The 25,070-nt window shown below is 47.0% G+C and overlaps 1 protein-coding gene across 1 annotated transcript in view; it reads right to left on the minus strand.

The window, feature by feature from the left end:
• ACACB (acetyl-CoA carboxylase beta) overlaps window positions 1-25,070 on the minus strand; it is a 3,851,763-nt gene that overhangs the window by 155,820 nt on the left and 3,670,873 nt on the right. Inside the window, exon 51 of the mRNA XM_069619430.1 lies at window positions 4,949-5,103. Within this exon, the coding sequence (XP_069475531.1) occupies window positions 4,949-5,103 (155 nt within the window). The remainder of the gene's footprint in view (window positions 1-4,948; window positions 5,104-25,070) is intronic.

The following is a 25,070-nucleotide window of genomic DNA, read 5'->3' on the forward strand; positions in this document are numbered from 1 at the left end:
CTCGGAGATAGTCAAGCCATACTGGAGTTGCAATGTAATACAAACACTGCAAGATTTTAGGAAATGACCAAGGAGATCACAGGCAAAACTCACTATCGGGACACATGCACCATTGAGGAAAATACTTGGGTGGCCTTTTACCAAGATCTTTACGCAAAAAAAGGCGACAACCCGGTGGTGAAATTTGACTGTGGTAATTATATACCAAACCCTGGTTTCCATTGAACTAGGTAAGGACGTCTGGTCTGCTTTTATTTTTCCAATCTAAGGCCCCCAGGCCCGGCAGGCCCGATTGTCTCGCTCCTGTGACTCGTAAAACAGACCTGAAACTGTGGTCCAGTATTTTGTTCTCCTTTTTATTGAAATTCTGAATGTTTCCGTCACCTTCTTACATTATACCCATCTTCAAGAAAGGAGACCGCTTCAGTCCATATAATTATAGACCAGTAGCCATTCTGGGCGCGTCAAGAAAGCTTTTTTCTTCCTTGATATTAAATGATCGCAATTCATGGGTGGGGAAATTAGGAAACAGAGGAGCCTTGGGAACCTTTTTAAATGAAATAGTCATCGGCCATCTGCTGGCTGCGCTTTCGATCGAGTTATGCATGACAGATTGTGGGCAAAACCTCTGAAATGGGGAATTCTAGCTCCCCTAGTGCAAATTCTAGCTTGCCTACACTTGAATAGCTCTATAAGGATTTGATTGACTAAAGAAGGCACGCTGACACAACCAATTACAACATCTATTGGGATGGAACAAGGTTGCGTGCCAGTGCCCACACTTTTTAATCTCTACATGGTAGATCTTGACGAACTCTAGGTATTAAATACAACTAACCCTGTTAGATTGGGTGCTACTAGGTTGAACTGGCTTGCATTTGCAGACGTCATCCTATTTTTTGATCAAACCCCATTAGGGCTGCAACAAAAAATGAACCTGTTCACGGGCAATGCTTTGGCAAACAACCTGATGGTTAATTAGGCTAAATCAAAAATTGGGATTTATACAACCAAGAGGAAGCCCAGGGCAATGTATTGGTCTGAGGAATGACTCGAGACTTAACAGAGTTTCCTCCTTGCATTATCTTGGCTTTTGTCTGTCAAATACAGCCTTAAAAGCCGATTATAAAACAAAGTTAAGATCTCAAATTCAAACTATGATCGCCCAAATGAAGAGTATTGTCCAAATTGGCTAGTTTTCCACTTCTTCCACTCTAAGGTTGAACACGCCATTAGTTATGGCCTAGATATTTCTTTGCTTGATATGGGTAACTATCTCAACTCTATACAGGGTAGTATATGGAAACAAACTCTTAATCTGGCACTTTCCATTCCTAACCCCATTATCAGGCACGAGTTTGGTCTAATTTCATGAGAAACCGAGAATGAATGGAAACAACCATGTACATATTTGAAAATATTGCACTCTCCCCACAATTCACTCGATGGTGACTTTCGTGCCATCCTTAATACACGTTCTGTCTCCTCTGTTAATACATTTTGTGACGATATGAATAAAATGTATAAAATCAAATCAGACACTGACTACTTCATCATCAATCCGTTGGCCACTACCAATAAATATTTACGTAACTGATTGGCATAGGACTATTCTGTTTTTGAGTACTATAAATTGCATAAACATTACGCAGCTTTTATACCAAGAAGAGGTCATCTTCCTAGATATGGAAGTTTATTTCCCTGCAATAAAGCTAGATTTGTTTATATGAGACTTAAATTAAATCAATTTCTGACCCTTGAGTGTAAAGGACCAAGTTTGGCCCTATCACCATCAGAATGAAGCTGCTGTGTCTTAAGGACAAACTGGAATACTTGAAACATATGATTCTATTTTGCTCTAAAACTTCTATCTTAAGACAAAAATACCTTTGAGCTTTGTATATGCAATGATTTTTGCATAGTGAGCTATCATTGTGGTCTCATTTGTTCGAGGGTTATAGTTCCTCTTTAATTCTAGCTTTGTATAGATTATTTTCTGTGCTTTTTGGTCTATTTCACGAACAGATTTGATCTGAGAGTTCATCATAAATTGAACATTATTGAACTTTTAATGGAAATTATCATTTAACTTTTAAATGTTGAAACTTTATGTGCATCACATTTTTTATTATTATGTTATTGTTTCATGGTGCAGTTTATCTCTGATATTATAGTTTCATTTTATCTCTGATGCATTTGTGAAACACAAATAAACAAGAAATATATAAAAAATAAGGCTGCATGAAAGGGCAGAACTGCCTCCTTTAGCAGGCCTCCTTCCAAAATGTTAGTTAAATCATATTCTGTTACTGTTTTGACTGGGGGTCCCCAACCCAGGGCCTCAGTAACCTTTCCCACAGAATGTCAGACCTGTGTGCCGCATTAGGGTGAGAATGGGCTCTTGCTTGTAGAGATCAGCTTCAGGAGAAGTGTCTAAACCACTTGCACCCTGGAGATCCGTATCCAAGTCATGAATCATCACATCCTCTGGGAACAAATCTTCAGGAGGATCAATTAGCTGCATGGGTGTTAAGAAGGATTTCCGAACTCTGACCTGGAGGGGCAGAGGTTCAGAAGGCCAACCTAGTTTCTTGGAACAGGGTAACCTCTGGACACGCCAGACCAATCAGGGTAGCTATGGCAGGCGGTCCAGACTAAGTCGCAGGAGGGGTGAGGGTGACTGAAAGACCTCAATGAGCACACAAAGCAAGGACACTTACACATTACTCCAGACAGGTGTTATATTAAACATATAGACACATTACAAGGCCTTTGTAACATAGACCATAGCAAAGAATCAGTGCGGGATGGAGTCGCTATTTCGCAATAGCTGTGGAAAGGAAAGGGGCACTCAGGGGCCACTTGTGTGTAAAAATGGGCTCCAGCGGTAGGGGCCACCGGTTGGGGTAAGGACTACTCACCGGTCCCCGGCACAGGCAGACCCAAACTTCGCCAGTACAGTCCACCTCGCTGGCAGGTTCGAATGAGACAATCAGGACACCTCAACTCCGTGTAGTTCCCGTGATGCAGTGAGGATTCCCAAACGGGACAGTGGTGATTTCTCCGCTCAGGGGGGAAGAATCGGCCCAGTTCCACTGCAGCAGGCTTCAGGGGCAAAAGGGTCCCAAATGCAGTGAACTTGCACAGGTCGTTGCCGCAGCAGGGCAACACGGTATCCGTGTTTACTCCGGTCCGGGCGCACTCGTCTCACTTCAGACCTGGGAACGCCAAGTGTACGAAATTCGGTGCGAGGGTGCCGTGGACACAGAGCTAGCAGTATACCAAGTTTTGTGGGCCTCCTCGAAATGGCGGCGGCGACAGAGCAAAGGTCCCGTGTAAGCTGGTCAGCCCACTGGTTGGCCCAGGGACACTTCCGAAGAGGCTTACTTGCAGGGTTTGATGAAGGTGCCGAGAATAGTTGATCCCACTATTCCAATGGGTCGAAGCGTCTTCGCAGACCTTCTAGGATGATCAGAGGCAGAGCGGTCCTACGGGACGACAGCAGGCTCAGGGTGCCACACCTTCCAGTGGGTCACCAGCGGTTCCTTGACTCGGCTTCTTGTTGCAGGATACTTGGCTCCTTATCCCTTGTTCGGTGTGAACTCAGGAGATTGACATGGTAGCAGTGTTTTCTGCCTTCTCCTTTCCAAAGTTCCCTTTGCGCCAAAACAGAGAGGACCCAACGGGAGATCTGCTCACAAACACTCACTCCATACGTGGACCAAACATGCACCACGGTGGTCCCAGGCATTCAGGACACCCCAGACTCTCTGGCACCCAGGATGTGTATTGGGAACATACATCCCAGCCCACATCCTGGAGGCACACACACAAGGCATGCAGAAGTCCGTGAAAGTATTGGGTTTCGCAGGAAAGTGCATGACCAAATAAGGACTGACCCGGGTCGACTCGACCTGGGGAAGGTGAAGGGGCAAGATGGCCAAAGGACAGGACAAAGAACCTCGTGGCTTGGCCGTTTTGGAGCCAGGCCACCTATTCGTGCCAAATGCGGTAAACACGGTTAACATGGCAAGAAAGGGTTAAAAATATATGAAAACGATAGCTGCCACCAGTCCTGTCCCTGACACATCTGCACAGTTCATAAAAAGTCCAGCGAGAGTTTCTAGGGCCTTTTGAAATGACTAGAGACCCAAGTGGGCTGTAAGGTAAGTTACATTGCACACTTGTTACATGTTGCACAAAAGCTGCAACATGAGGAAAGGACTAAGGGAAACAAAGTCTCCCAGTACTGACTGTCTTAAGGGCATGTCAGTTTCCCCATAAAAAGTGAGCGAAAGCCTAGAGGAGTGTAGCTGAAGGCTGTGCTTCTCTGGCAAAGTCAGTCAATGGTGTTAAAACAGCAGCAAAAAGTTTGGGGGTTGACACATGGAGGGAAAATTACATACAATTATGGAATCTTCCCTAACAATGGATTCTCGCCCAACATGGACTTCCTCTCCATCGTCATCCAAAATTCTCTCAAAGGAAGACCGAGACAGACACGCTCGTTGGTGACAAGGGGTTCCTTTTAAGTTTTTTTGGTTTCATACCCAGGCTCGTCGACACGCAGGACAAGCTGTCTGCGACTTTAGTGTGCACATTGGGTTCTGAACCCTTTTTTGTTATAGACTCTAAAGAGGAGGTTGATGGGACAGCTATTTGTATCAACGCCGATGTCTCATCCGTTCCTGATGCAGATGGCGGCCAAAGGATTCTCGACGTCGGAGCCGCACAGTGCTCGCTGGAGGCAAAAGTAAGTTTGCTGCTGCCGCAGAATATTTCTAAGATAAGGAATCCGTGGGACGATACAATCCATTAGAATGACAATTACCAAAGTGCACAAAACAAGCCGAATGTGGCAACAATTTCAATTCAAACCATTCAGAGCCCATATGTTTAAAGTTGTATACTAGTAGTACTGTAAACGCTAGACACTGGTGTACTCAACTGTAATTACACCCTTTTCCTGCATTCTTCCTGGTGTATCATGAAGGTCAGCAAAGTGGACTGCCACCTGGTGGTAAATGGGCAACATGAGCTCTTCCCGACTTTTGAGCTGACTTTCAAGCTTTTTCCGCTCGTCTTCCGGAAGCTCTGGTGTACCTAGATATCCAAAGAAAACAAAAAATGTCATCATAATAAACCATCAACAGTCTTTCTGAATAAGCAATCATCCTGAATGAGACAACAGAGAAGAAAAGGTTACATAACTTTGGGTAGAACTGGTTATTTTAAACATTTTTCCTCCAAAGATTTAGATTTTCTTAAAAAGCCCAGCAGCATGGCTGGGAACCTGAAAGATTTTATTTTATGCTTTCATGTTGCAAAGAGGCGTGTGCTGCTCCAAACCAAACAGTTGCTTATATACTTCTTAAGAAGGTGCTATGAATTGCCTAACGTGTGCTATGCTCGAGTGAACCGCCTTGTCCCATGCTGAAAATGTGGGGAAGGGAGGCCAACAGCCTGAACATCCTAACATATCATTTTTGTGAACACTTCTTTCTTTTTCATGAACACTACCCCACACTATTTGTATTTAGAGGTAAGGATTGGCAACCGTTTTTTTTTTTTTTTTAGTATAGGCCCTTTTATTTTGACCAGGCTCCACTAGGACTGCACTATTATTATTTGATGGTCGAAGCTTGCTCACATCTGTAGATTTAGGATTAGATAGGCGTTTATCACACCTTCTTGAAGTTCAATAAACACCCTTGAACTGTGGTCACTTGTGTCTGTCTTACTGTTGATACCATGCATTCCTTACAGACCGCACTGTGGCGTCAGGGGCGTCTGCCTGTCGACGCTCCCTAGAGGGACCGGCCATCGGCAACTTCCACGCCTATGTCGGCATCGAGCCCAAAGGCTTCTCCGAAGCGGATGCATCAACGATTTGGCATGCGTGGGGTACTGAGTGCCGAGCGCCGCTTTCGCTGCAAGGCCTGCTGTTCAGGGTGTGCACCCACACCAGCCTACAAGTTAAACATAACCGGCATTTGGCTTCTGAAATCTTCCCACTTCTCTTGAATGGTTGGCCCAGCCAAGGACTTACCTTTTTCTGACGATGAGCTGGACTTGTGTCGACGACGGTGGCGCTGCTTCTTCTTATGCAAAGAAGACCAGGAAGAGTGGCTCCTCGAGTGTGACCGCTTCTTGGCCTTCCGTCGATGCTTCTTCTCCTTCTTGGGAGCGGGCTATTCGGCCTCGGAAGACTGGACAATAGACTGTACTGGGGATTTCAGCAACGGTCGTCCCAAGGCAAGTTTGTCGGCATGCTCGTGTATGGACTTCGGCTGCATCTTGGAGCACGACGCACATCCCTCCATGTCGTCATCCGTACTCAGATACCAGAGACAAATGTCATGAAGGTCGGTCAACATTTTGGAATGGCAGTCTGTGCAACTCTTAAAACCCGAGACCCAGGGAGCAGACATACTCGCGGTCGAGGTTTTCAGCAGGGTAGACCTCTTGGCAAAAGGAGCAGGGATTCTAGCCCCTGCTTCGACCAATCCCCCGATGAACGCCTGACAAACACCTTGCCTTGAACCTAACGGTTAAAATTGTGTATTTGTATTGTGCTTTACATAGCACCTTTATCCCAGCAGGACAATGAGCATAGCACCTGAGCATGTTAGAGTAAGGTTTGAGTCATCTCTCAGACTGCTAATCAACATACTAAGAAAGGTGAAATGGGTGATGGCGGTCCTCAAATTTAAAGCTGCCGTTCCACTGAACCGTACGTTAATGCCACCCATAAGCTTTAGCAGATTATGATAATGTCCGAGTTTCCCCACCAGCCTTTTCCCTCATCTGCCAAATCACAGATGCTTGTTTTGTTCCTCATGGGGTACAATGTCTCTATTTGAGAGAGAGAGAGAGAGAGAGAGGTGGCATTGGGAGCTAGAGACATGGGACCTGTCTGCAAATGGCCTGGAGTAGGATTGCAGGGTTGAGGTTGTTTTTCCTTGTATGGCCTACTCCCACATTCCCTGACTCATGCTCCAGAATCTCCTACCCTCCTCTACTACACACACAAGCCCCCCACAGAAGGCCACCACCAGCCAAGCCATTAGCACATCAACTCTAACAAAGCCGTTACTAAGCTCTCCTCCTTAGCCCCATTACACTCTCCCACATCAGCGGCTAACCAGACTCAAAGGACTGTAGAGTATCAGATCTTGGGCTCTTCCCTATGGATAACGTACTCCCACATTGCTTCCGTCAAACCCATAGATACATATAGGCACTCAGGGACTGAGTACTTCTGACCTGCACCCATCAACGCCACAGGTTTCTTACCGCCTATCTAAATGTCCCATTAATCCCCCTTTTCTCTTACAGAGCAAAGCACAGCGAGGCCACCAATAGTGGCAGACAAGGACTATACAAGAGCACTTACATTACATTAAATCAGGATAGGTCCCTTCACCCTTCTCACCAGACGGCTGTGGAAAAAAAATGTTTAGTGTATACATTCACAAGAGGAGGCATTCTTATTACTTTGATTTTAATTTGGCTTCTAATGTTTTTTTAAAAATAGGTTGACAATCTATATCTTGCAATCATCTCCTCAACCTTTTCATTTAGTTAGACTCTTAGGAAATCCTTTTTGCTTTGCTTACCTTGCTATGATCATTGTTTTGGGGCACTGGTCAGTCCCTAAGGCTAACAGTGCAGGGTGACCCTGTCACCCTTCACAAAATTCCTTGTTGTTTTTAGGCCGTTTAACACAGCCATGTCGTGGTGATGGTCTGGCCCTCTGGTACGATCTGTTGAAGACCCTCACCACGAGCATCAACCCTTGGGGTGGCGGGACCAAGCAGTCCAGACCCATGGTCTCTGATTTTGCCCTCCTGAAGTGGCTCCGGTCAACTGGGTGGGCTGACCAACTCCATCCATTGGTGCTTCGGTAGGGTTCTGAGTTTCACTCTGCAGGTCTCCAGCTTGTGGCCCAAGAACCATCCTCCGACAGCTGCTGCTCTCCAACTTAAAGAATGGCATTCTAAGAGACTGTTTTTTGTTCTCCTTACGAGTTGACTGCCACCACCTGGGTGTGTTGATCTTCACTGCCGCTTCCACAATGTCCTAGAGGTCTCCTGTCATTGTGGGAATTGTGATGATCTGCATCTGGGGTGCCTGGGTCAACCAGTTGTCAAGCACCAGGAACCGCCATGCCCGAGTTCAGAACCACTGGTAGCTGGACACAATCCAGATGCTGAAAACAACTACACCCGTGAACCCTGGATCACCTCCAACGGCACCAATGATAGAAGTGGATTCATCAAATCTAAGAAACCTAGCTGTGGTTTCTAGTGTATTCGGAATAAGGTGGATGAACCTGTATAGCTGATTCCACACCATCCCACCATAGGGTTGTGCAGGCATAAAGTCCTGACTCTACCTCTCCCCATGCCTGGTTGTGATCATTGGAGATCTGGCCAAGGATCCCCTTGGGCTTCCCCTTGAGTGATGGGCTATTGGGGGGGGCTAACCTTTGGTACTTCATTTATTTCATATTTGGAACATTTTACTAAGCTGTCGACTTTGCCAAAAAAGATCTCTCCACTTCTAAAACTCCAGATTCCCTGCTAAGGTTTCTTTTTAGGACTCAAAATGGCACTAGACCTACTCGCCTATGCAGGGAAGGACCCAAGTGCAATGGGTCTTATTTTATAAGGCGGAGTAACAGTGTTTGTATTGCTTTTGCGGTATTTCCATTTAATATCAACTTTTTATGAATTACCTGTTTTACTTGCTTTACTGCACATAGTTGTTCTATGTTTCTGAATTGAATAATCTCTAACTGTCTTAAAAGTAAAGTGTTTGTGTTCTCTAGTGGGAACACCCATTGTGAATGTATATATGTGCGTAGTAGTAGTTTGGTAGTAACACTTACTACCTATTTTCATTGCACAGAGTGCATCCTGGGCAAGGTGGCCTCTCGCATCCCTACTTCATGGCTAGTTTTGAAAAAACATCCTAACTAATCAAAAGATGCACACAAAAAATAACAATCACATGCACTGAATGCATGCTCTCCTAACATGAGCAAAACACATAAAAGTAACAGCACCTAAAGCTCTCCGATGTGGAATCTGGAATATGCCATTTCCGGAAAAAAGAAAGCAAAAGAGAAAGGAGCTTAACTAACAATATCAGGTCTCCATTACTGTGCTCACTATGCATGCAACTATTTCTTTGATCCTTTGCCTGACACCAATTTGCATTTCATAGAGTAGCAAAGCAACACCAGTGCTATTTGAACAAAAGCTAAGACAGCACGGTCATGTTAGATTGCATTACCAAACAGTGATATTGGTGTTGTAGGTATCAAAAATATCAAAATGTTACTTACCTGCAACAATGTTTGTCTAGCCTTGGTCTCCTTACAGATTCATATGCTGATAGAATCCTTCCCATCTTCAAGGAAGTAAAGATAAGAACACATTATTTACCACTGATAATGTTCTTTCTGATGGATATGGTGATTTCTCCCACAGATCCCTTATCTTGTAAAACAAGCCTTGGGTAAAGTCTATTGTGGACGTCTTCTCAGCCATCAGGTGGTATTGAGCAGCGCCGAGGCCGTCTTCGTCCCCACTCCTTTGCGCCGTCCCATGCTGGCAGTTGTGCAATATATGGGATACATTACTCACTGTAATCGTGTTTCTGATGCTTATATCTGCTTAGATTCACATGCTGTGCATAGGCCGACATCTAGTGGAAGCTGCGGAGTATTACAGTTTGTTTTTCGAAAATGGGCGTCGACACAGGGCGTGCCAGTAATACTATCCCTAGTGTGACCTCCACTGTACCCATGATCCCTCACGTGTCTAGGACCCTCAGATTTTTTTTTTTCTGACATGAGGTAGCATGAGGAGTAGTGCGAGTACAGATAATCCAAGCAGATAGATAGATAGATAAGACTACAAGCATCCATGCGCCTTTTCTCAGAGGGTAGGAAGGGTGGGTCGCATGTGAATCTAAGCAGATACAAGCATCAGAAATACGATTACGGTGAGTAATGTATCCCTTCTGAGGCTTGTGGAATCTGCTTAGATCACATGCTGTGCATATATTAGCGAGTAGTGTTAGAAGAAGGAGGTGGGATGTGAGAAGGGTCATGAGCAAATAAATGTCTTAGAACCGCTTGTCCCACTTGAGTATCTGTCTTGCAATGGGTGTCAATGCAGTACTACTGAGTAAAGGTGTGAATAGCGATCCAAGTAGCTGCTTTGCAAATGGTGTCAAGGGGTAAATTTGCAATGAAAGCCAGAGTGGCCCCAATGCTTCTTGTAGAGTGGGCTCTTGGCGTGAAAGGCAAAGTTTTTTCAGAGAGGGAGTAACACAGCTGGGCACAGTTAACAATCCACTTAGAGATGGCACCTTTAGAGACGCGATCTCCCTCTTTGCCTGTAGCTACGGAGACAAACAGTTGGTCTGTTTTCCTTAGTGGTCTGGTTTTGTTTACATAGTATAGGACCGCCCTACGCACATCTAGAGTGTGTAGTTTCACCACAGCCGAGCTTTGTGGGTCTTGGAAGAAAGCCAGAAGCTCGATGGACTGGTTCACGTGGAATTTAGAAATAAACTTAGGTGAGAACCTAGGATGTGTACGTAAAACCAGTTTATCTTTATGAACTGTAAAGAAAGGATCCTGCACTGACAGAGCCTGAATTTCACTGACACTTCTTATCGATGTAATTGCTAAGAAGAAGGCTGTCTTATAAGCCAGGTGTTTGAGACTGCTTTTAAGCATGGGCTCGAATGGGGGGCCTATGAGTTTAGCTAGCACCACGTTAAGGTCCCATCCTGGTGGTGGGTTTGAAATTGGAGGGTGAAGTCTCTTTACTCCTTCCATGAAGGCTTTAACCACTGGTACTTTCCACCACGACACCTTGGTATGGGAGGTGGTGTATGCTGACAGAGCTGCCAGGTGTACCTTTAGTGAGTTAAAAACCAACCTTGCGTCCAGCAGGTGGAGCATGTATGTGACAATTGTGGAAGGAGTGCAATCAACAGGGTTGATTTGCTTATTCTGGCACCAGATAACAAATCTTCTCCATTTGTCAAAGTAGCAGTGCCTCGTGTTTGGCTTCCTAGACTCTCTTAGGATGTTCATACATCTCTGCAGCAAATTGAGATGTCCAAACCCTATGACCTCAGGAGCCATGCTGCCAGGTTCATTGAGTTGGGTTGAAGATGCACTTTCTGACCCTGGTGCTGGGACAGTAGGTTGTACCAGCCCGGGAGTTTGGTGGGTTCGCACACCGCTAGTCTGCGTAAGTGTGGGAACCACGGTTGTCTCACCCACATGGGAGCAACCAGGACGAGCGTCATCGATTCTCTGTTCATCTTGTTGACCACCTTCCTGATGAGAGGTATTGGTGGAAAAGCGTACGCAAACATCCCTGACCAGTTCATCCACAGGGAGTTCCCCTGGAAGTCTGGTTGGGGGAACCTGGATGCGAATCCTGGGCACTGTCTGTTTTCACTTGTGGCGAATAGGTCTATAGTGGGGAAACCCCACTGAGAGAAGATATCTTCTACGATTTATCTGTGTAGTCACCATTCGTGTTCCACCCAGAGGGGATCTCTGCTCAAAGCGTCCGCCAGAGAATTGAGATGACAGGAAGATGTTCTGTCTGAGTGCCCATATCCATATTTTCTGGGCAAGCTTGGACAGATTTGGCGAACAAGTCCCTCCTTGCTTTTTCAGGTAAAACATGGCTGTAGTGCTGTCCGTCCGGATCTGCACCGACAGGTTCAACAGGTAGGGCTTGAACGCTTGAAGCGCTCTGAATACTGCCAGAAGCTCTAGCAGGTTGATATGATTTTTGGCAACTGAGTGAGACCAGAGACCCTGAGCTGAGTGGTGGAGATGGTGAGCTCCCCACCCTGACAGGCATGCGTCCGTTGTGATTACCGCCTGTATTTCGGGATCGTAAAAGGGTTTCCCCTTGGACAGATGTTCTCTTGTCCACCAGTGAAGACTTTGTACAAGTGTTGGCGAAACAACCACTAGATCGTCCCACTGACCACTTGCCTGAGACCATTGTTTCGCCAACCATTCTTGCATGGGACACATGCGCAGGCGCGCGTGGGGGAACCAGGTAAATACATGACGCCATCATGCCTGGCAAACGCATTGCTTTGCGTACCGTTATCTGGCGACCGGCCTGATATTGCGGAATTTGCAGCAGTGTATTGTCAATTCTTTCCTCTGATGGAAAGGCCAACCCCTCGTGTGTGTTTAGGACAGCTCCTAGGAACCGTTTGGAGGTGCTTGGCACCAGACTTGACTTTTTCTCGTTTATGGAGAAACCTAATTCGAAGAGGAGGTCGATCGTTCTTTGAATGTTTGTTCTGCAAATTACTGGGGTCTCCTCCGAGATGAGCCAGTCGTCCAGATAAGGGTACACTGGGATTGCCTCCCTGCATAGGTGTGCCGCCGCCACCGCCAGTACCTTGGTGAATACGCTTGGAGCCGAGGCTATCCCAAAGGGGAGTACCTTGAACTGGTAGTGCTGACTGTCCACCTTGAAGCGGAAGTATCTTTTGTCCGCTGGGAACATGGAAATATGAAAATAAGCATCTTTCATGTCCAATGTTGCCATGTAATCCCCCTTTTTTAGGAGGCGGATTACCTCTTGGAGAGTAGTCAACGGAAATTTTTGGGGCTTGACATACTTGTTTGCAGGCCTTAAGTCCAATACTGGGCGCATTGTCAAATCTTTTTTTGGCACAAGGAAGTAAGTTGAATAAATACCCTTGTTTACCTGGTGTCCCGGGACGAGTTCTATTGCGTCCTTTGCTAGAAGATTGGCCATCTCTTCGCGGAGGATCTTCTGGTGGTCTAATGAGTGTACTTTTTGACGTGGCGGGTGGTTTCGGGGACGCTCTAACAGTTCTATGCAGTATCCTGCGGACACTGTGGACAGCAACCATCTGTCTGATGTGATCCCTTCCCAAGCTTGGGTGAAGTTGGTAATGCGTCCCCCTACTGGGGATGCGTGAGAAGGGACCCTGAACGGAAGGTCGCTGTTTTGGTGGAGGCGTGCCGCCGCCTCTACTGGGGCTGCATCTGCCCTTACCATGTCCTCTCTTATTACCCCTGCCATAACTCTGGGTAGACTGCTGGTTGTTGTTGTTCCATGGTGTACCCTGCCCCTGGGAATAGTTTGTTCCTCTCTGGGAATTTTGACCGCGTGGGTGACGAAAATTGCCATTCCCTCTTTGATTTGGGGGTTTGTTGGTTAATTGGCCTAGGGATTTGAGAGTCTCGTACTCATCCTTGGCATTTTTCAGGGCGTCCTCTACCGCCTTCCCAAACAGTAGATCTATCTCCACCGGTTTGTCTATTAATGATGCCTGTGTTTCGGGTTTGAACCCAGATTGGCGTAACCAAGCATGTCTTTTGATAACAGTGCTTTCTGCTATCAATCTGCCTGCGTTATCCGCGGCATCAAAGATTGCTTTTAAGATGCAACGGGACACGGCTCTTCCCTCCGATGCAACCCGTGCCAATTGGCCTTTTAAGGGTTCTGGGGTGGAGTCTATGAGTGCCGCAACTTCCTCCCACCGGTGGCAGTTGTAACTCGCCAGTAGAGTGGTGGAGTTGGCGATCCTTGCCTGGTAGGTGGAAGTGGAGGCTACTTTCCTACCCAAGCCATAAATCCTCTTGCTCTCCTTGTCGGGAGGAGCTCCGGACGATGACAGGGGTGTTCCCGCCCTCTTTCGTGTGTTTGTAACTACCAGGGAGTCCAGTTTCAGTTGCCCCCTTATGTACAGCGGGTCTGATTAAGCTGCCCTGAAAAATGTCTCTATCCTGGGGTTTACCGCCCTGGTGAGGTTGGGATTTACAAGGGAAGGGTCTATCCTCCTTTGTATCGATTTAAGGATAGGGATGGCCTGGGCAACAGGTCTCCTTTCTCCCACTAATTCTTCGGCAAAGTCCCTCTCTTCCTGTGCTTCCTGGGTGTCAATGTGGAAGTGTTCTGCCGCTCTGGACAGAACTTCATTCAGGAGAGGTTGGTTGTCGACCGGGGAGTTGGTAACCGGAGGATCTTTGTCTACTGGAGAATCTACCCTGTAGGTTTCTGGGTCGTCCTCTTCCTCCTCTTGGTCCTCATCATCCCCATAGTAGCCCTTCCCAGATTGGTCTCCCAACATGCCCAAATCAGAATCCTCAATAAAGGGTGGATCCTCATTATATTGAGAGTAGGGCTGTATACAGAAAGGGTCCGAAGACCGTGTTGGTGCTTCACCACAGGACTTCTTACTTGAGGGTATCGGGTCCCTAGAACCTGAGGGTGAAGCCCCGTCAGGGGTATATGAGAGGAAGTGTTCAGGATTCTTGGCATAGAAGTCTGCCAAAGACGACATCCTAGACATAACTCTGTCTATGTCGTCACTAGACCATTCCTTTGAACTGGGAATGACTCTTTCCTGGGAGAGTTTCCCTGTCTTGTCCTGACTGGACCTATGTGTTTGTGCAGGGGTCTGTAAATGACATAAGACTGAGACTTGTCCGTCTGTTTTTGCCTGTCTGACTCCTTCTGAGGTGTGGAAGAAGGTAGAGAATGCTTCTTTTGTTGTTTTCCCTCTTCCCCGTGGGTGGAAGAGTGTTTTCCCTGTTTATTCGCCCCTTCGGAGTCTTTCGATGTCTGGCGTCGAGGTTCAGGGGTAGTGTCCCTATCTCTAGAGTGTGGAGGTTGGGACTCAGGAACATCCATTAAGCGGTCTGCTGACACCGACTCCTGGAGCGCGGCCTGGGGATAGAGGTCGGCTTCGTCTTCCGACGGTCCAACCTCCATTACCTTAGGGAGGAGGTACTCTTGGCAACAGTGGATGGCTGCCTGGAGTCATGCGGCGATCTAGAACGAGAACGCCCAGAGGACACCGATTTGGTGGACCGTTCTCTGTGTGCCTCTTTCCGAGAACTCGACGTGCGCGTCGGGTCTCGGTGGGACTTATGTTTGGTGGAAGTGGTGTGGGTAGCGCTTGTGTCGCTGGGTGTTTTCCCCATAACCGCCCTGCCGGACGACCTTCCGAGGTCGGGGTCTTGCACTTGGCTGTCTCTCGACGCCACATTGCCCTCTCTGTCCGAAAGCACGAAGTCGCTGCCATCACTGAAGGCGCCCTCCGCTGCCATGGCCTCTTGACGCCTGGCGTGGTGGGCCCAACGCTTAATGGAACGGTCCTTTAGTGTTTTCGGTTTAAACCTACGACATGCTCTGCAGTTTGCCTCGGGGTGGTCCCTTGGCAAGCAGAGGTTGCACGTGGCGTGTCTGTCAACCCAAGGGTACTTGCGGCTGCACTTGGGGCAAAATTGGAAAGGGGTACCCTCCATACGCACCTTGTGGCAGCGGGCTAATGATTGTAGGAATATATATAGAAGATGTACCTATATATTAAAGAGTGTAGAGTATGTGCCACCCCCCACTCTCCCTACTTGCAGGGCCGTGGCCAGAGGACTTCCAAGGACCGGGCCGAGGCCAGAGGCCTTCCGAGGCCCAGGTCTGTCGTGCAGCTGTCGACGTCGAGTGTCGAACTTCGGTGGCTCCACGTTTTTAGTGGAGAAATGGGGAAATATTAAGATATTTAGCAAAATTGTGGCTAAGGCCAGGAATTCCGTGGGATGCTTCTGACCAGTATGGCGGAAAGAAACAATCTGAGGGTCCTACACGTGTGAGGGATCATGGGTACAGTGGACGTCACACTAGGGATAGTATTACTGGCACGCCCTGCGTCGACGCCCATTTTCGAGTTTTGAAAAATAAACTGTAATACTCCGCAGCTTCCACTAGATGTCGGCCTATGCACAGCATGTGATCTAAGCAGATTCCACAAGCCTCAGAAATATACATATATATACACACACATATATACTCAGCCACATGTGCCATTTCCCTTTTCAATTTTTTTGATATCAGGAAGGCAGTACTGTCACTCTTAAAAATGTTTTGAAGATAATTGTAAAAATTCCAATTGAGGACTGTAGTTCAATAGATGTCGTTTCCATCAAGCAGAACATTATCGGAGGGAAGTCATTTGTTCTTCTAATGGATACAATCTTCCTATAGTTTCCTCATCTTATGACAGATTACGGACGCCATGTCACAAACAGGGTGGGATCAGTCAGATGACATATATAGGAAAGAAATGTTGCGGTACTGACATGTCCACTCTGACATCCACCCCATCCATAGAGTCTAAGTGATAAAGTGCTTGGTAAAGTGTGCAGCAATGATGAAATGGCTGCCTGACTAATGTCTCAAAAAGGAACACAGCTAGGCAATGCAGATGCTGCTGTTTTTCTTCTTGTAGAGTGAGCAGTGTGACAGGGTCATGACCTTATCTCAGGAGAGCAGGGACCCATCTCAACATTGGGGAGTCCGCCTACCAGGGCACTGCCAGAGTCTGACCTACTCCAGAGGCAGAGCATGCTTCTCATCTAAACACAAATCCTACCTGGGAGTATTGGTGAAACTGACTTTTCCACCATACCTCGCAGTTGCTTTTCTGGCCAGAGTGCTTGCTCATCTCTTAGAGGATTTTAAGACCCAGAAACTCCCATGCCGTATCAAGAATGATTTGGGTTAAAGCTAACAGACAAATGTTATGAATCCCAAATCACCAAAAAAAAAGCAGACCACCCGCAAAGAGACAGATCACTGCGCTGGGAAGAGGAGGCCAACCCACCAGAGCCAAACCCTGTTGCATCGCAGATGGGGAGCCCAAGAACAAAAAAGGGGTTGGGGCCTAACAGGGACTTAAAACAGAGGGGGAATGGGAGGAGTGTGAGGGTAGAAGGGGGTGAAGCCAAATAGCGGAAGGTAAGGGTGTTACAGAGAGCGAGAGAGAAGGACTGAAAGAGAGAGAGAGAGAGAGTGAAAGAAGGGAGGAAGCTGTGGCATCTCTGGAAAGGGTCTAGATAAAATGGTGGACTCCACCAGATTTCAGACCTGTTATGAGGAACATGTGTTCAAGGCCGGGCAGCTGTGAAGGGAGGGGCATATCCTGTCCAAACCAAACCTCGATACTGCACTGGGTTTATCCCTATTGCTCCCTTCTTATATTTGCAATTAAAGTGGGTAATGAGAAAAGGATCAATCAGGATGCCGAGCATCCAGAGGCACGGAAACTGCTCTTTTGAACACCAGTGAAGAACTGCTTGCATTCCTGGACTTCAACTCCCCTGCTGTCCTTATCCTCCTTGATCTCTCCTCTGACTGACACCATCAACCACTACACCCTCATACAAAGGCTCCATGACACCCTTGCTATCTCAGAGCGGGCACTAGACTGGCTGACCCCCTACCTAACTAGCCGCTCCTCCCAAGTCATCCTGGGCCCCTTCTCCTCTCCTACTTTCTTCTCCACCTGTGGTGTCCCTGAGGGCACCATCCTCTAGCCTTGGCTCTTTAAAATCTACCTTACTCAGCTGGCACCCCTCAACACCTCCTTCTCCCCCAACTTCCAGTGTTATACAGACAACACACAACTCTTCTTCAAACTTCCTGCTGACCCTCTTGCACCTTCCATCATCCCTGACTGTCTATCTTACATCCAGGCCTGGTGCACTTCCAATGATCTCTGCCTCAATGCCAAGAAAACGGAGATCCTTCCCATTGGGACACCTGGTCCCGACTTCTTCCCTTCACTCTGGCCTTCCTCCATATGATCTCCCCTGCTCCTTCTTCTGAAGCCAGAAAACTTGGAGTCATCTTCGACTCCTCTCTCTCTCCTTCCCCCCTCACATTTAGGACATTGCCAAGAAGTCCCACTTTCAGCTCTTCCTTCTCAAAGGAATTCTATCTTTTCTCACCTCACCCCAGAAGCTCAATGTTACCCGAGTCCTGGTCTCTCTAGGCTTCACTATTGGAATAGCCTCCTCCTGAATCTACCTTTGTCCACTCTGCGACCCCTGCAGCTAATCCAGAGTAGGGCAGCAAGACTTATCCTTGGCCTCAAGCCCAGGGACCGCATCTTTCCTGCCCTACACATCCTTCACTGGCACCCGGTTGCTTCACTGATTAAGTTCAAACCCCTCTGTAGAATCCACAAGGCTGTCTGGGGCTGGGAACCACACAATCTGCAGCACTCTCTCTTACTAAATATTGCCCCTCTAGACCTCTCCACTCCTTTAGCACCAACTCTTTGTGTGTAAAGCGTTTCACCAAACAGAAGGCATGAGTTCGAACCCTTTCCTCAGCTGGCTCCCTTTTTTGGAGCAGCCTCACCCTCCCTCTTCGTCTTGAGCAGGACTTTCTTAAATTCCAGAAGCTCCTCAAGTCTTTCCTCTTTACCTCCTACTTCCCCCCCTCTCTCTCCTCTGCTAATCTCACCGTTGTTTGATTGGTGTCCAGGGCCCTTATGCATCCCCAGGGCCCTGACCTCCCACACCAAATTGCCCCCAGCTTCTGTCTATCCTCAGCACTTGCCTCAGCACACCCTACACACTGGAGGCTCGCACTTATAATGCATTGCATTTCACCTTTTGCTCATCCATAAGCACCCCCCAGCACCTATTCCATTCCCCCTTCCTTCTGCACTTCACTTGCACGTTCTGAACTCTCACCAGGCATAGTAGGTTTTCCCCCACTGTATTTCTTATTTTATTTTTATGTATTTTAATGTTTCTCATGCACTCCTCCCCTCTCGGTTGCCCTGTGGTGCTTTGAAACAGAATTTACTTACTGTATAAGCGCCTAACAAGCAAACAATAAATTAATAAATGTTGGACCGAAGCATTGAAACGTCGCCTGGCCCAGTTTGAACAAATCCTCAATATACATTTGGTGTCTACAGGGCTTATTTCATGGGTTTACCTCACTCTACTGATGTGAGGACACCTGGGCTTATGCAGAACTCAGGCACAGTGGTGGATAGATTCGCTGCTTGGAGCGGAAAAGTGGGCAATAAAGTGATCTGGCAGTGGAGTGGAGCTGCAGAGCTGTTTTCCTCGTCTATTATTGTACTATTCTTTCGCAAAAGACTTTTAAGCCTCAGTGCACCACAGAACGGAAAAGTGGGCGATAAAGTAGTTTGACAGTGGTCTGGCGGAGGAGCGGCAGCCCGCTCAAGTAAGTGATGTTGTTCTTTTCACATAGCGTCTCCACCAGTTATGATTTGTTACAACTTCAGAACATGTTCTAAGTCCAGCATATTGCAGCCTCTCCTTCGAAACTTCTCTGCCTGCCACGAAAAACTTTGACCTCACTAAATCGTAAATCAAAAGTGCAAAGCGAAAACACTTGCACTAGCAGCAACAACATCAATAAACCTTACTTCAACTAGCCTTGTAGAAGGGAAGGCTGGCATGGCTGTAGCTGCGCCCTATGAAGTTAAAAAATGATCCAGGCATCAGCCCCGGAGGGGGGGAAGGGAGCGTCACCTGACTGTCAGTGCCCAGCTCTGAAGCTTTCGCATGCAAGCATACGGCCACCATTCTGACAGACTCTGATCGACTCAGGACAGGATCCAGTGAAGTTCTCTCTGCCGCCTCCCTTTGACTTTTGCTTGCTACTCCTGCAACCTCCCTTGTATTCAAGTGGGTATTCATTCACGATTTTTTTCTTTGACTCTACTCCAATAGCGCAACCCGCCTTGGTTACCCAGTCTATACTGGCTCTGCCTACGAGGTCCTCCTGTGGGATACAGGGGGAGGGAGGGTCTTTCTAGTTTGATCTAAGACAACGACATTAGAGGACCCTCATGCTTTTGTTGACTGCTCTGTGTCTCAACTCTCCTCAAAGATCCACAAACTCCAGATGGATCTAGCAATAGATAGTTTAGCAGAATTTGCTGCTTCTACGTCCGATGTGGATATAATGGGTGACCAAGCATTCCTAAATGATTCCTTTATGATGTTACTGCAAGAAAGCAAAGAGATTTTGAAAGAAATCACAGAACTGCAAGTTGAACCCTCTTGTTTTAAGGTTGGCAAGAGGGAACCGCTGTGGATAGTTTGTGAATTACTCCCCCCTGTTTGCCAGGTGGAAATGCCCCAACTTGGGGTCTCGACTACTCGGAGTGACGCTTTAGTCATGTTCAAATCCTGTACTGAAGCAGAACTCTTGCTAAAAAAGTCCAAAAACATGAAAAATCCACAAAAAAAACGCTTTTAAAGGCTCAAGAGCCTTTTTACCGGGATGTTGTAATCCCTCTGAATTTATTTAAGCCTCTTAAGCATGGCAAATCCCAAAAGAGGACTACCAAGGAGGGAGGGATCCCTATGCGGCTGCCTTGCAACCACAATGGGGGGTCTGTCTGGGGAGGCGGGGGGGTTGGAGCCTCCCCTTGGCCTTCAGATGGTTCAGGAGGTTTTCCTGGGTCAGACTCCTCAGGCATCGGTTGTTAAAGCACCCCTTGGCTGTGGAAGTGAACCAACCAACTGTCCCAACCCCTTTGACTCTGGTTAGTGATGAGAACCTGGAGCCCCCCTTGCCTACTGAAGCGTTAGAAGTGGTTTGTTGGTGCGGCCCTATGGGGCCTGTCATGGGCAGGGGGTGCTCGGCATGGGAAAAGGAGGAGCGCCCTGGATCCCAGGCATTTTTGACATTGGAGGATAAAAGACCACATTGGGTCAGCCTGTGTTAAAAGGTATTGGAGAAACTGCAAAAGCGGACTCTTATTTTGGTACATTTGGTGAATGACGGTGTGTCAGTGATTTTGAATAGGTCTTGTGTTTTGGCTTTGCTATGGAAAATACATGCTCTGACTCACTTGTCTATTGTTGATATCCATGTGGTCGAATTCTGGAATAATGCCCGCTTGGATAAAGTTTTCTTGGACCTAAATTCTAGGTTGGTGCTGGTACAAATCCTCCAGGTCGCCCAACTGCCACACCCCCGTGCTGAGGTTACTGGGCTTTTTGGTCAATCTTGATGTGTCAGTAAAGTCCTGCCAAAAGGTTGTGCAAGTACCTGCGTGTCAGGGGGCACCTGAGGAAACTTCTTCTCATGCGGTACCGTTGTTGAGTAGATGTGTAAGAGAGAGCTCCACTCGAAGGCAGGTGGTGGACCTTACTGATGGGAGGGTCGCTACAAGGGTGGGAGATGACTGGAGCTGGTTAGTGGCAACATAGCACTCACGTAGATATTAACCAAAAACACACTCCGAATTTTTAGATTGTCCCACAGTAAGGGTTTTCTCATGGAATACTAGGGGTCACCTTCACTTACTATCTGCTTTTGATTCCTTTCTTAAAGCAGTGGACATCTTTTGTTTCCAGGACACATGGCTTACGACACCTCTGTTTATGGACGGGTACTCTGCTTTGCCCGTCCCTGCCTGTAAAGGCTCTAATGGTCACCCTGCTTCTGGTTTGTTGTTTGGGATTAAGAACAACATTGGAATTTACATGAGTGCTTTGAACTCGGGGAATGCTTTTGTGCAATCAATAGAGTTGGGTTGGGATCGGAGCAGGTCCCAAGAAATGACCTTTACATTCATTCTAAACTTGTATTGGATTCCGCGAGGGGTGCAGCAGACAACTTTTTTTGACTAGGTTGAGGAGTAGATTTTTTCATGGCAAACGCAGAGGCAGTCTAATTCTATCATGGTATGTGGAGATCTTAACGCTGCTTGCCTTAAAGTGCAGTCTTGCTATCAGGGTTGGAACATGCACAAGTCTACTGCATGTGGCAAAGCTTGGTTATCATTGATGGAGGCAGAGGTTTTTGGTATTCTGAATGGGGTTGTCCTGGGGGATAATCCACCAGGTCATTCTTGGCAGTGAGGTGATTCTAGGAGTATCCTGGATTACTTCTTCGCTTCAGGTAGGATTTTTCAGGACCTCACTCGCCTCAAGATCTTGCCTTCAGTACAGAGTGGTCATCTGCAACTCTTAATGAGTTGGTGCCTGAGGAGATGCGACTGCCCTTGTGACATCTATTGCAGTGTCCTCGAGGTTAACATGGGTAAAAATTGAGTGTCTTGGAACAGATCTAAAATTGACCTTTTTTACTGTACTCTGAGGGCCCAATATTTGCAGCAAGAACTGGAAGCGCCTTTGCTTTGTACCCCTTACCCACTGGTCCTGGAATCAATTTACAGACTTCTGCCTCCTCCCCAACAGAAAAATAGTGTGGTGCGAAGCCACGAGTATGACCCCCAGGTACAACAAAAAAAGAGAGAGCTGAGAAGGCAGCTCTGTATGAACAAGAGCAAGCCAGAGGTGAGGGCCCTTAAATGGGCAAATCAAGCATGGCTGCGATTTTATAGATATGCCTTGGTTTTGAATGATTCTAGGGCAATGCTAGAAAGAATAGTGACCTATGATCCCAGGCAGTTCTGGAGGTTGATAAATCCGGCCTCTTCCATACAGCTATAAAGTCAGGTTAACCCTATTTTGGAAGTGCCTGGGTTGAGCATTTTGTGTCAGTATACTCGAGCCGGGTTGGTGAACGGCACAGGTTATATGTATACTCCCTCCAGCCTTGAGTTCTGGGCTTTGATGAGGATGATGTTGGGATGATCATCAGGTGCAGCAAGGCCTCCAGAGCACCGGGACCAGACGGTGTCTCATTCGTAGTGCTAAAGCAAGAACCTGACCTCTGGTCCAGGTTGCTGGTTAATATCTTTCAAGTGATCCTCTCAAACCAGTCTTTCCCAGTATCTTTGACAGAGTCAACTGTAGTCCCTATCCATAAGAAGGGCCTAAGGTCTGTAGCTGGCAACTACCGGCCCATACCATTATTGGCCATTCCAGCAAACATGTTTGCTTCTGTTTTGCTGAGGGATCTATCTGCCTGGGCCGGGCGGCTGAAGGTTGGATTTGTTTCAGACAGGGTTTAGGTGGGGTCTGGGTACCAATGTTAATGCTTTCTCCTGGGCTTGCGCGAACAGTAGGCCATGGTGAAGTCTAAGCCCGTTTATATAATGTTCATCGACTTCACAATGGCATTTGATGGGGGTGAACAGAAATTTTCTCTGGCACAGGTTACAGCAGTGGGGCTGTCCTTCAGGCCTATTGCAGATGATCATGGCGCTGCATTCAGATAGGTTGTTGTGTGTCAGGCGGAACAACCAGGGCAAGCTGTCATCTCCAATTCAAACCGTTGGGGCCTTAATCAAGGTTGCGTTTTGGCGCCAATTTTGTTTAGCCTGCTCCTTTCAGACATCAACAAGGTCTTCGATAAAGAGCATGGTATCTCCCCACGGCTTGTGAATTCAACCCTGCACTATTTATTGTACGCAGTAGACCTTGCACTCTTCAACTTTACGTCGATTGGCCTTCAGCGCAGTTGAGGTGCTGAATTTGTATGCCAAGGCCAATAACTTGGTGACAAGCAGCCAAAGTCGAGACGTTTCATCTAAGACCCAGCATGAAACGGAAATACAAGGATTTCAAGTAGTGCTTGGGTGCAGAGATACTAGACCAAGTACTCTCTTTTTTGTACTTGGGGATACATTTGTTTGAGTTAAAAAACCAAGCAGAACGTTAAGCTCATTAGAAGGCAAAAATTACAGCTCTTGCAGCACAGGCCATTACGATTAACCATAGCTACGGCCAATTCTCTTTAACCCCAATTTTGGAATTTTATAAAAACAAAGGTGATACCAACTATACTCTACGGTGCAGAAAATCTTGGCCTCCCAGTCCAACTGGAATGTAGTGCGCTGGAAGGTCAGATGTGGCGCCAGGTTTTAAAACTCCCCAGTGGGCTTCCAGCGTGGCATAGTCCATTACGAGCTAGGGTTGCCATCAATTAAATCTGTGTTCCACTGGAAGAACCTTTGCTGTTAAAAAAGATTATATCTTTCAGGGAATGTTTGATATGGATAGAACTGAAAACACTTTTGGAGAGGGGACTATGGCCTTCATTGGTGAGGTCGAGTGTGGCGTGCGAGAGAGTCAGCTCGGACCGTAACATCTCTGGTGGCGTGATGTATAGAACTCCAAATAGACCCAAGAGAAAGATCTGTGAAGCTGATTGGATCCATACAATTGAAGCTGTTAGGGAATATAGGATCAACGCTGGAGTACTCATTGATGTGAGATCTGCTGGAGTTTGTCCAGTGTACTTGGCCAAGTCTCCGGGCGCATTCTGGCATGCACAGATAATGCGGCTGAGAATGAACTTAGTCTTGACCCGTGAGATTGTGGGAATTAGGCACAACACTCTATTGGCACAAAGGAACTGTAGGTTCTGTAAAAAATATTGATACATTGGAGTCTCTGAAACATGTTGTCCTATACTGTCTAGAGTTGAACGATCGTAGATAGTTTTTCTTCCACAGGCTACTGAAGGAACATGTTTTACTGTCATTTGAGGTGGTTTGGCACTTAATCATGTCTTTGGTCTTTGTATGGTCCAAACCACTGGGCAACGGCAGCAGTGCCGTTTTCTAAAGGAGGTTTTATCTTTAACTTTTAAGTGTGACTGATTGTAATGTAATAGTTTCACTTTTGGTTTCTTTTGTTCTTCTTAGAATAATGTGATGAAATTGTGTACTGTATCAAATGTGTAAAAGTTAATTTGTTAAGGTTAAATTTAACCATGTAACACATAATAAAAAACTATTTGCTGCTCCCCGAGGACACAGAGGTACGGAGGTACACATACAAGTCAGTGTGGTGATCCTTTATAGCTGTCCAGTACAAGATGCATAATGGTAGATTATTGTTCAGGTGGAATTTGACCCCAGTAAGGCTTTTGGTGATGTATCCTAATGTTAGCCCCCTTTGTTGGAGAAGTTGTGGACAGGTCAGTAGATATTGGCACATGTGGTGGGAATGCCCATTGGTGAGAATCTATTTGAAGGAGGTGTTGGGATGGGTAAGGGACATTGATGGCATTGATAGGACACTAGACCCGCTACTGGCGTTGTGTGGGGTGGAGAGGAGCGGCAAAGACTGTTCGGTGCTACCCCATATGCAAAGGAACTTATTTCTGGTGGCGTGGGTGTGTGTGGCCCTTTACTGGAAGAGGTGCCAGCTGGCCACACAAAGAGTGGCTTGGGAAGGCACACAAAATATATGATATGGAAAGCTTGACAGCGACTCCATTGGAGATCCACACACATATGGACACGATGTGGCCCCCCCTTTCTTGAAGGCCTCT

This window comes from Ambystoma mexicanum, chromosome 10 (assembly GCF_040938575.1).
Source record: "Ambystoma mexicanum isolate Mex_15411 chromosome 10, UKY_AmexF1_1, whole genome shotgun sequence".
Classification (NCBI taxonomy): Eukaryota; Metazoa; Chordata; class Amphibia; order Caudata; family Ambystomatidae; genus Ambystoma; species Ambystoma mexicanum.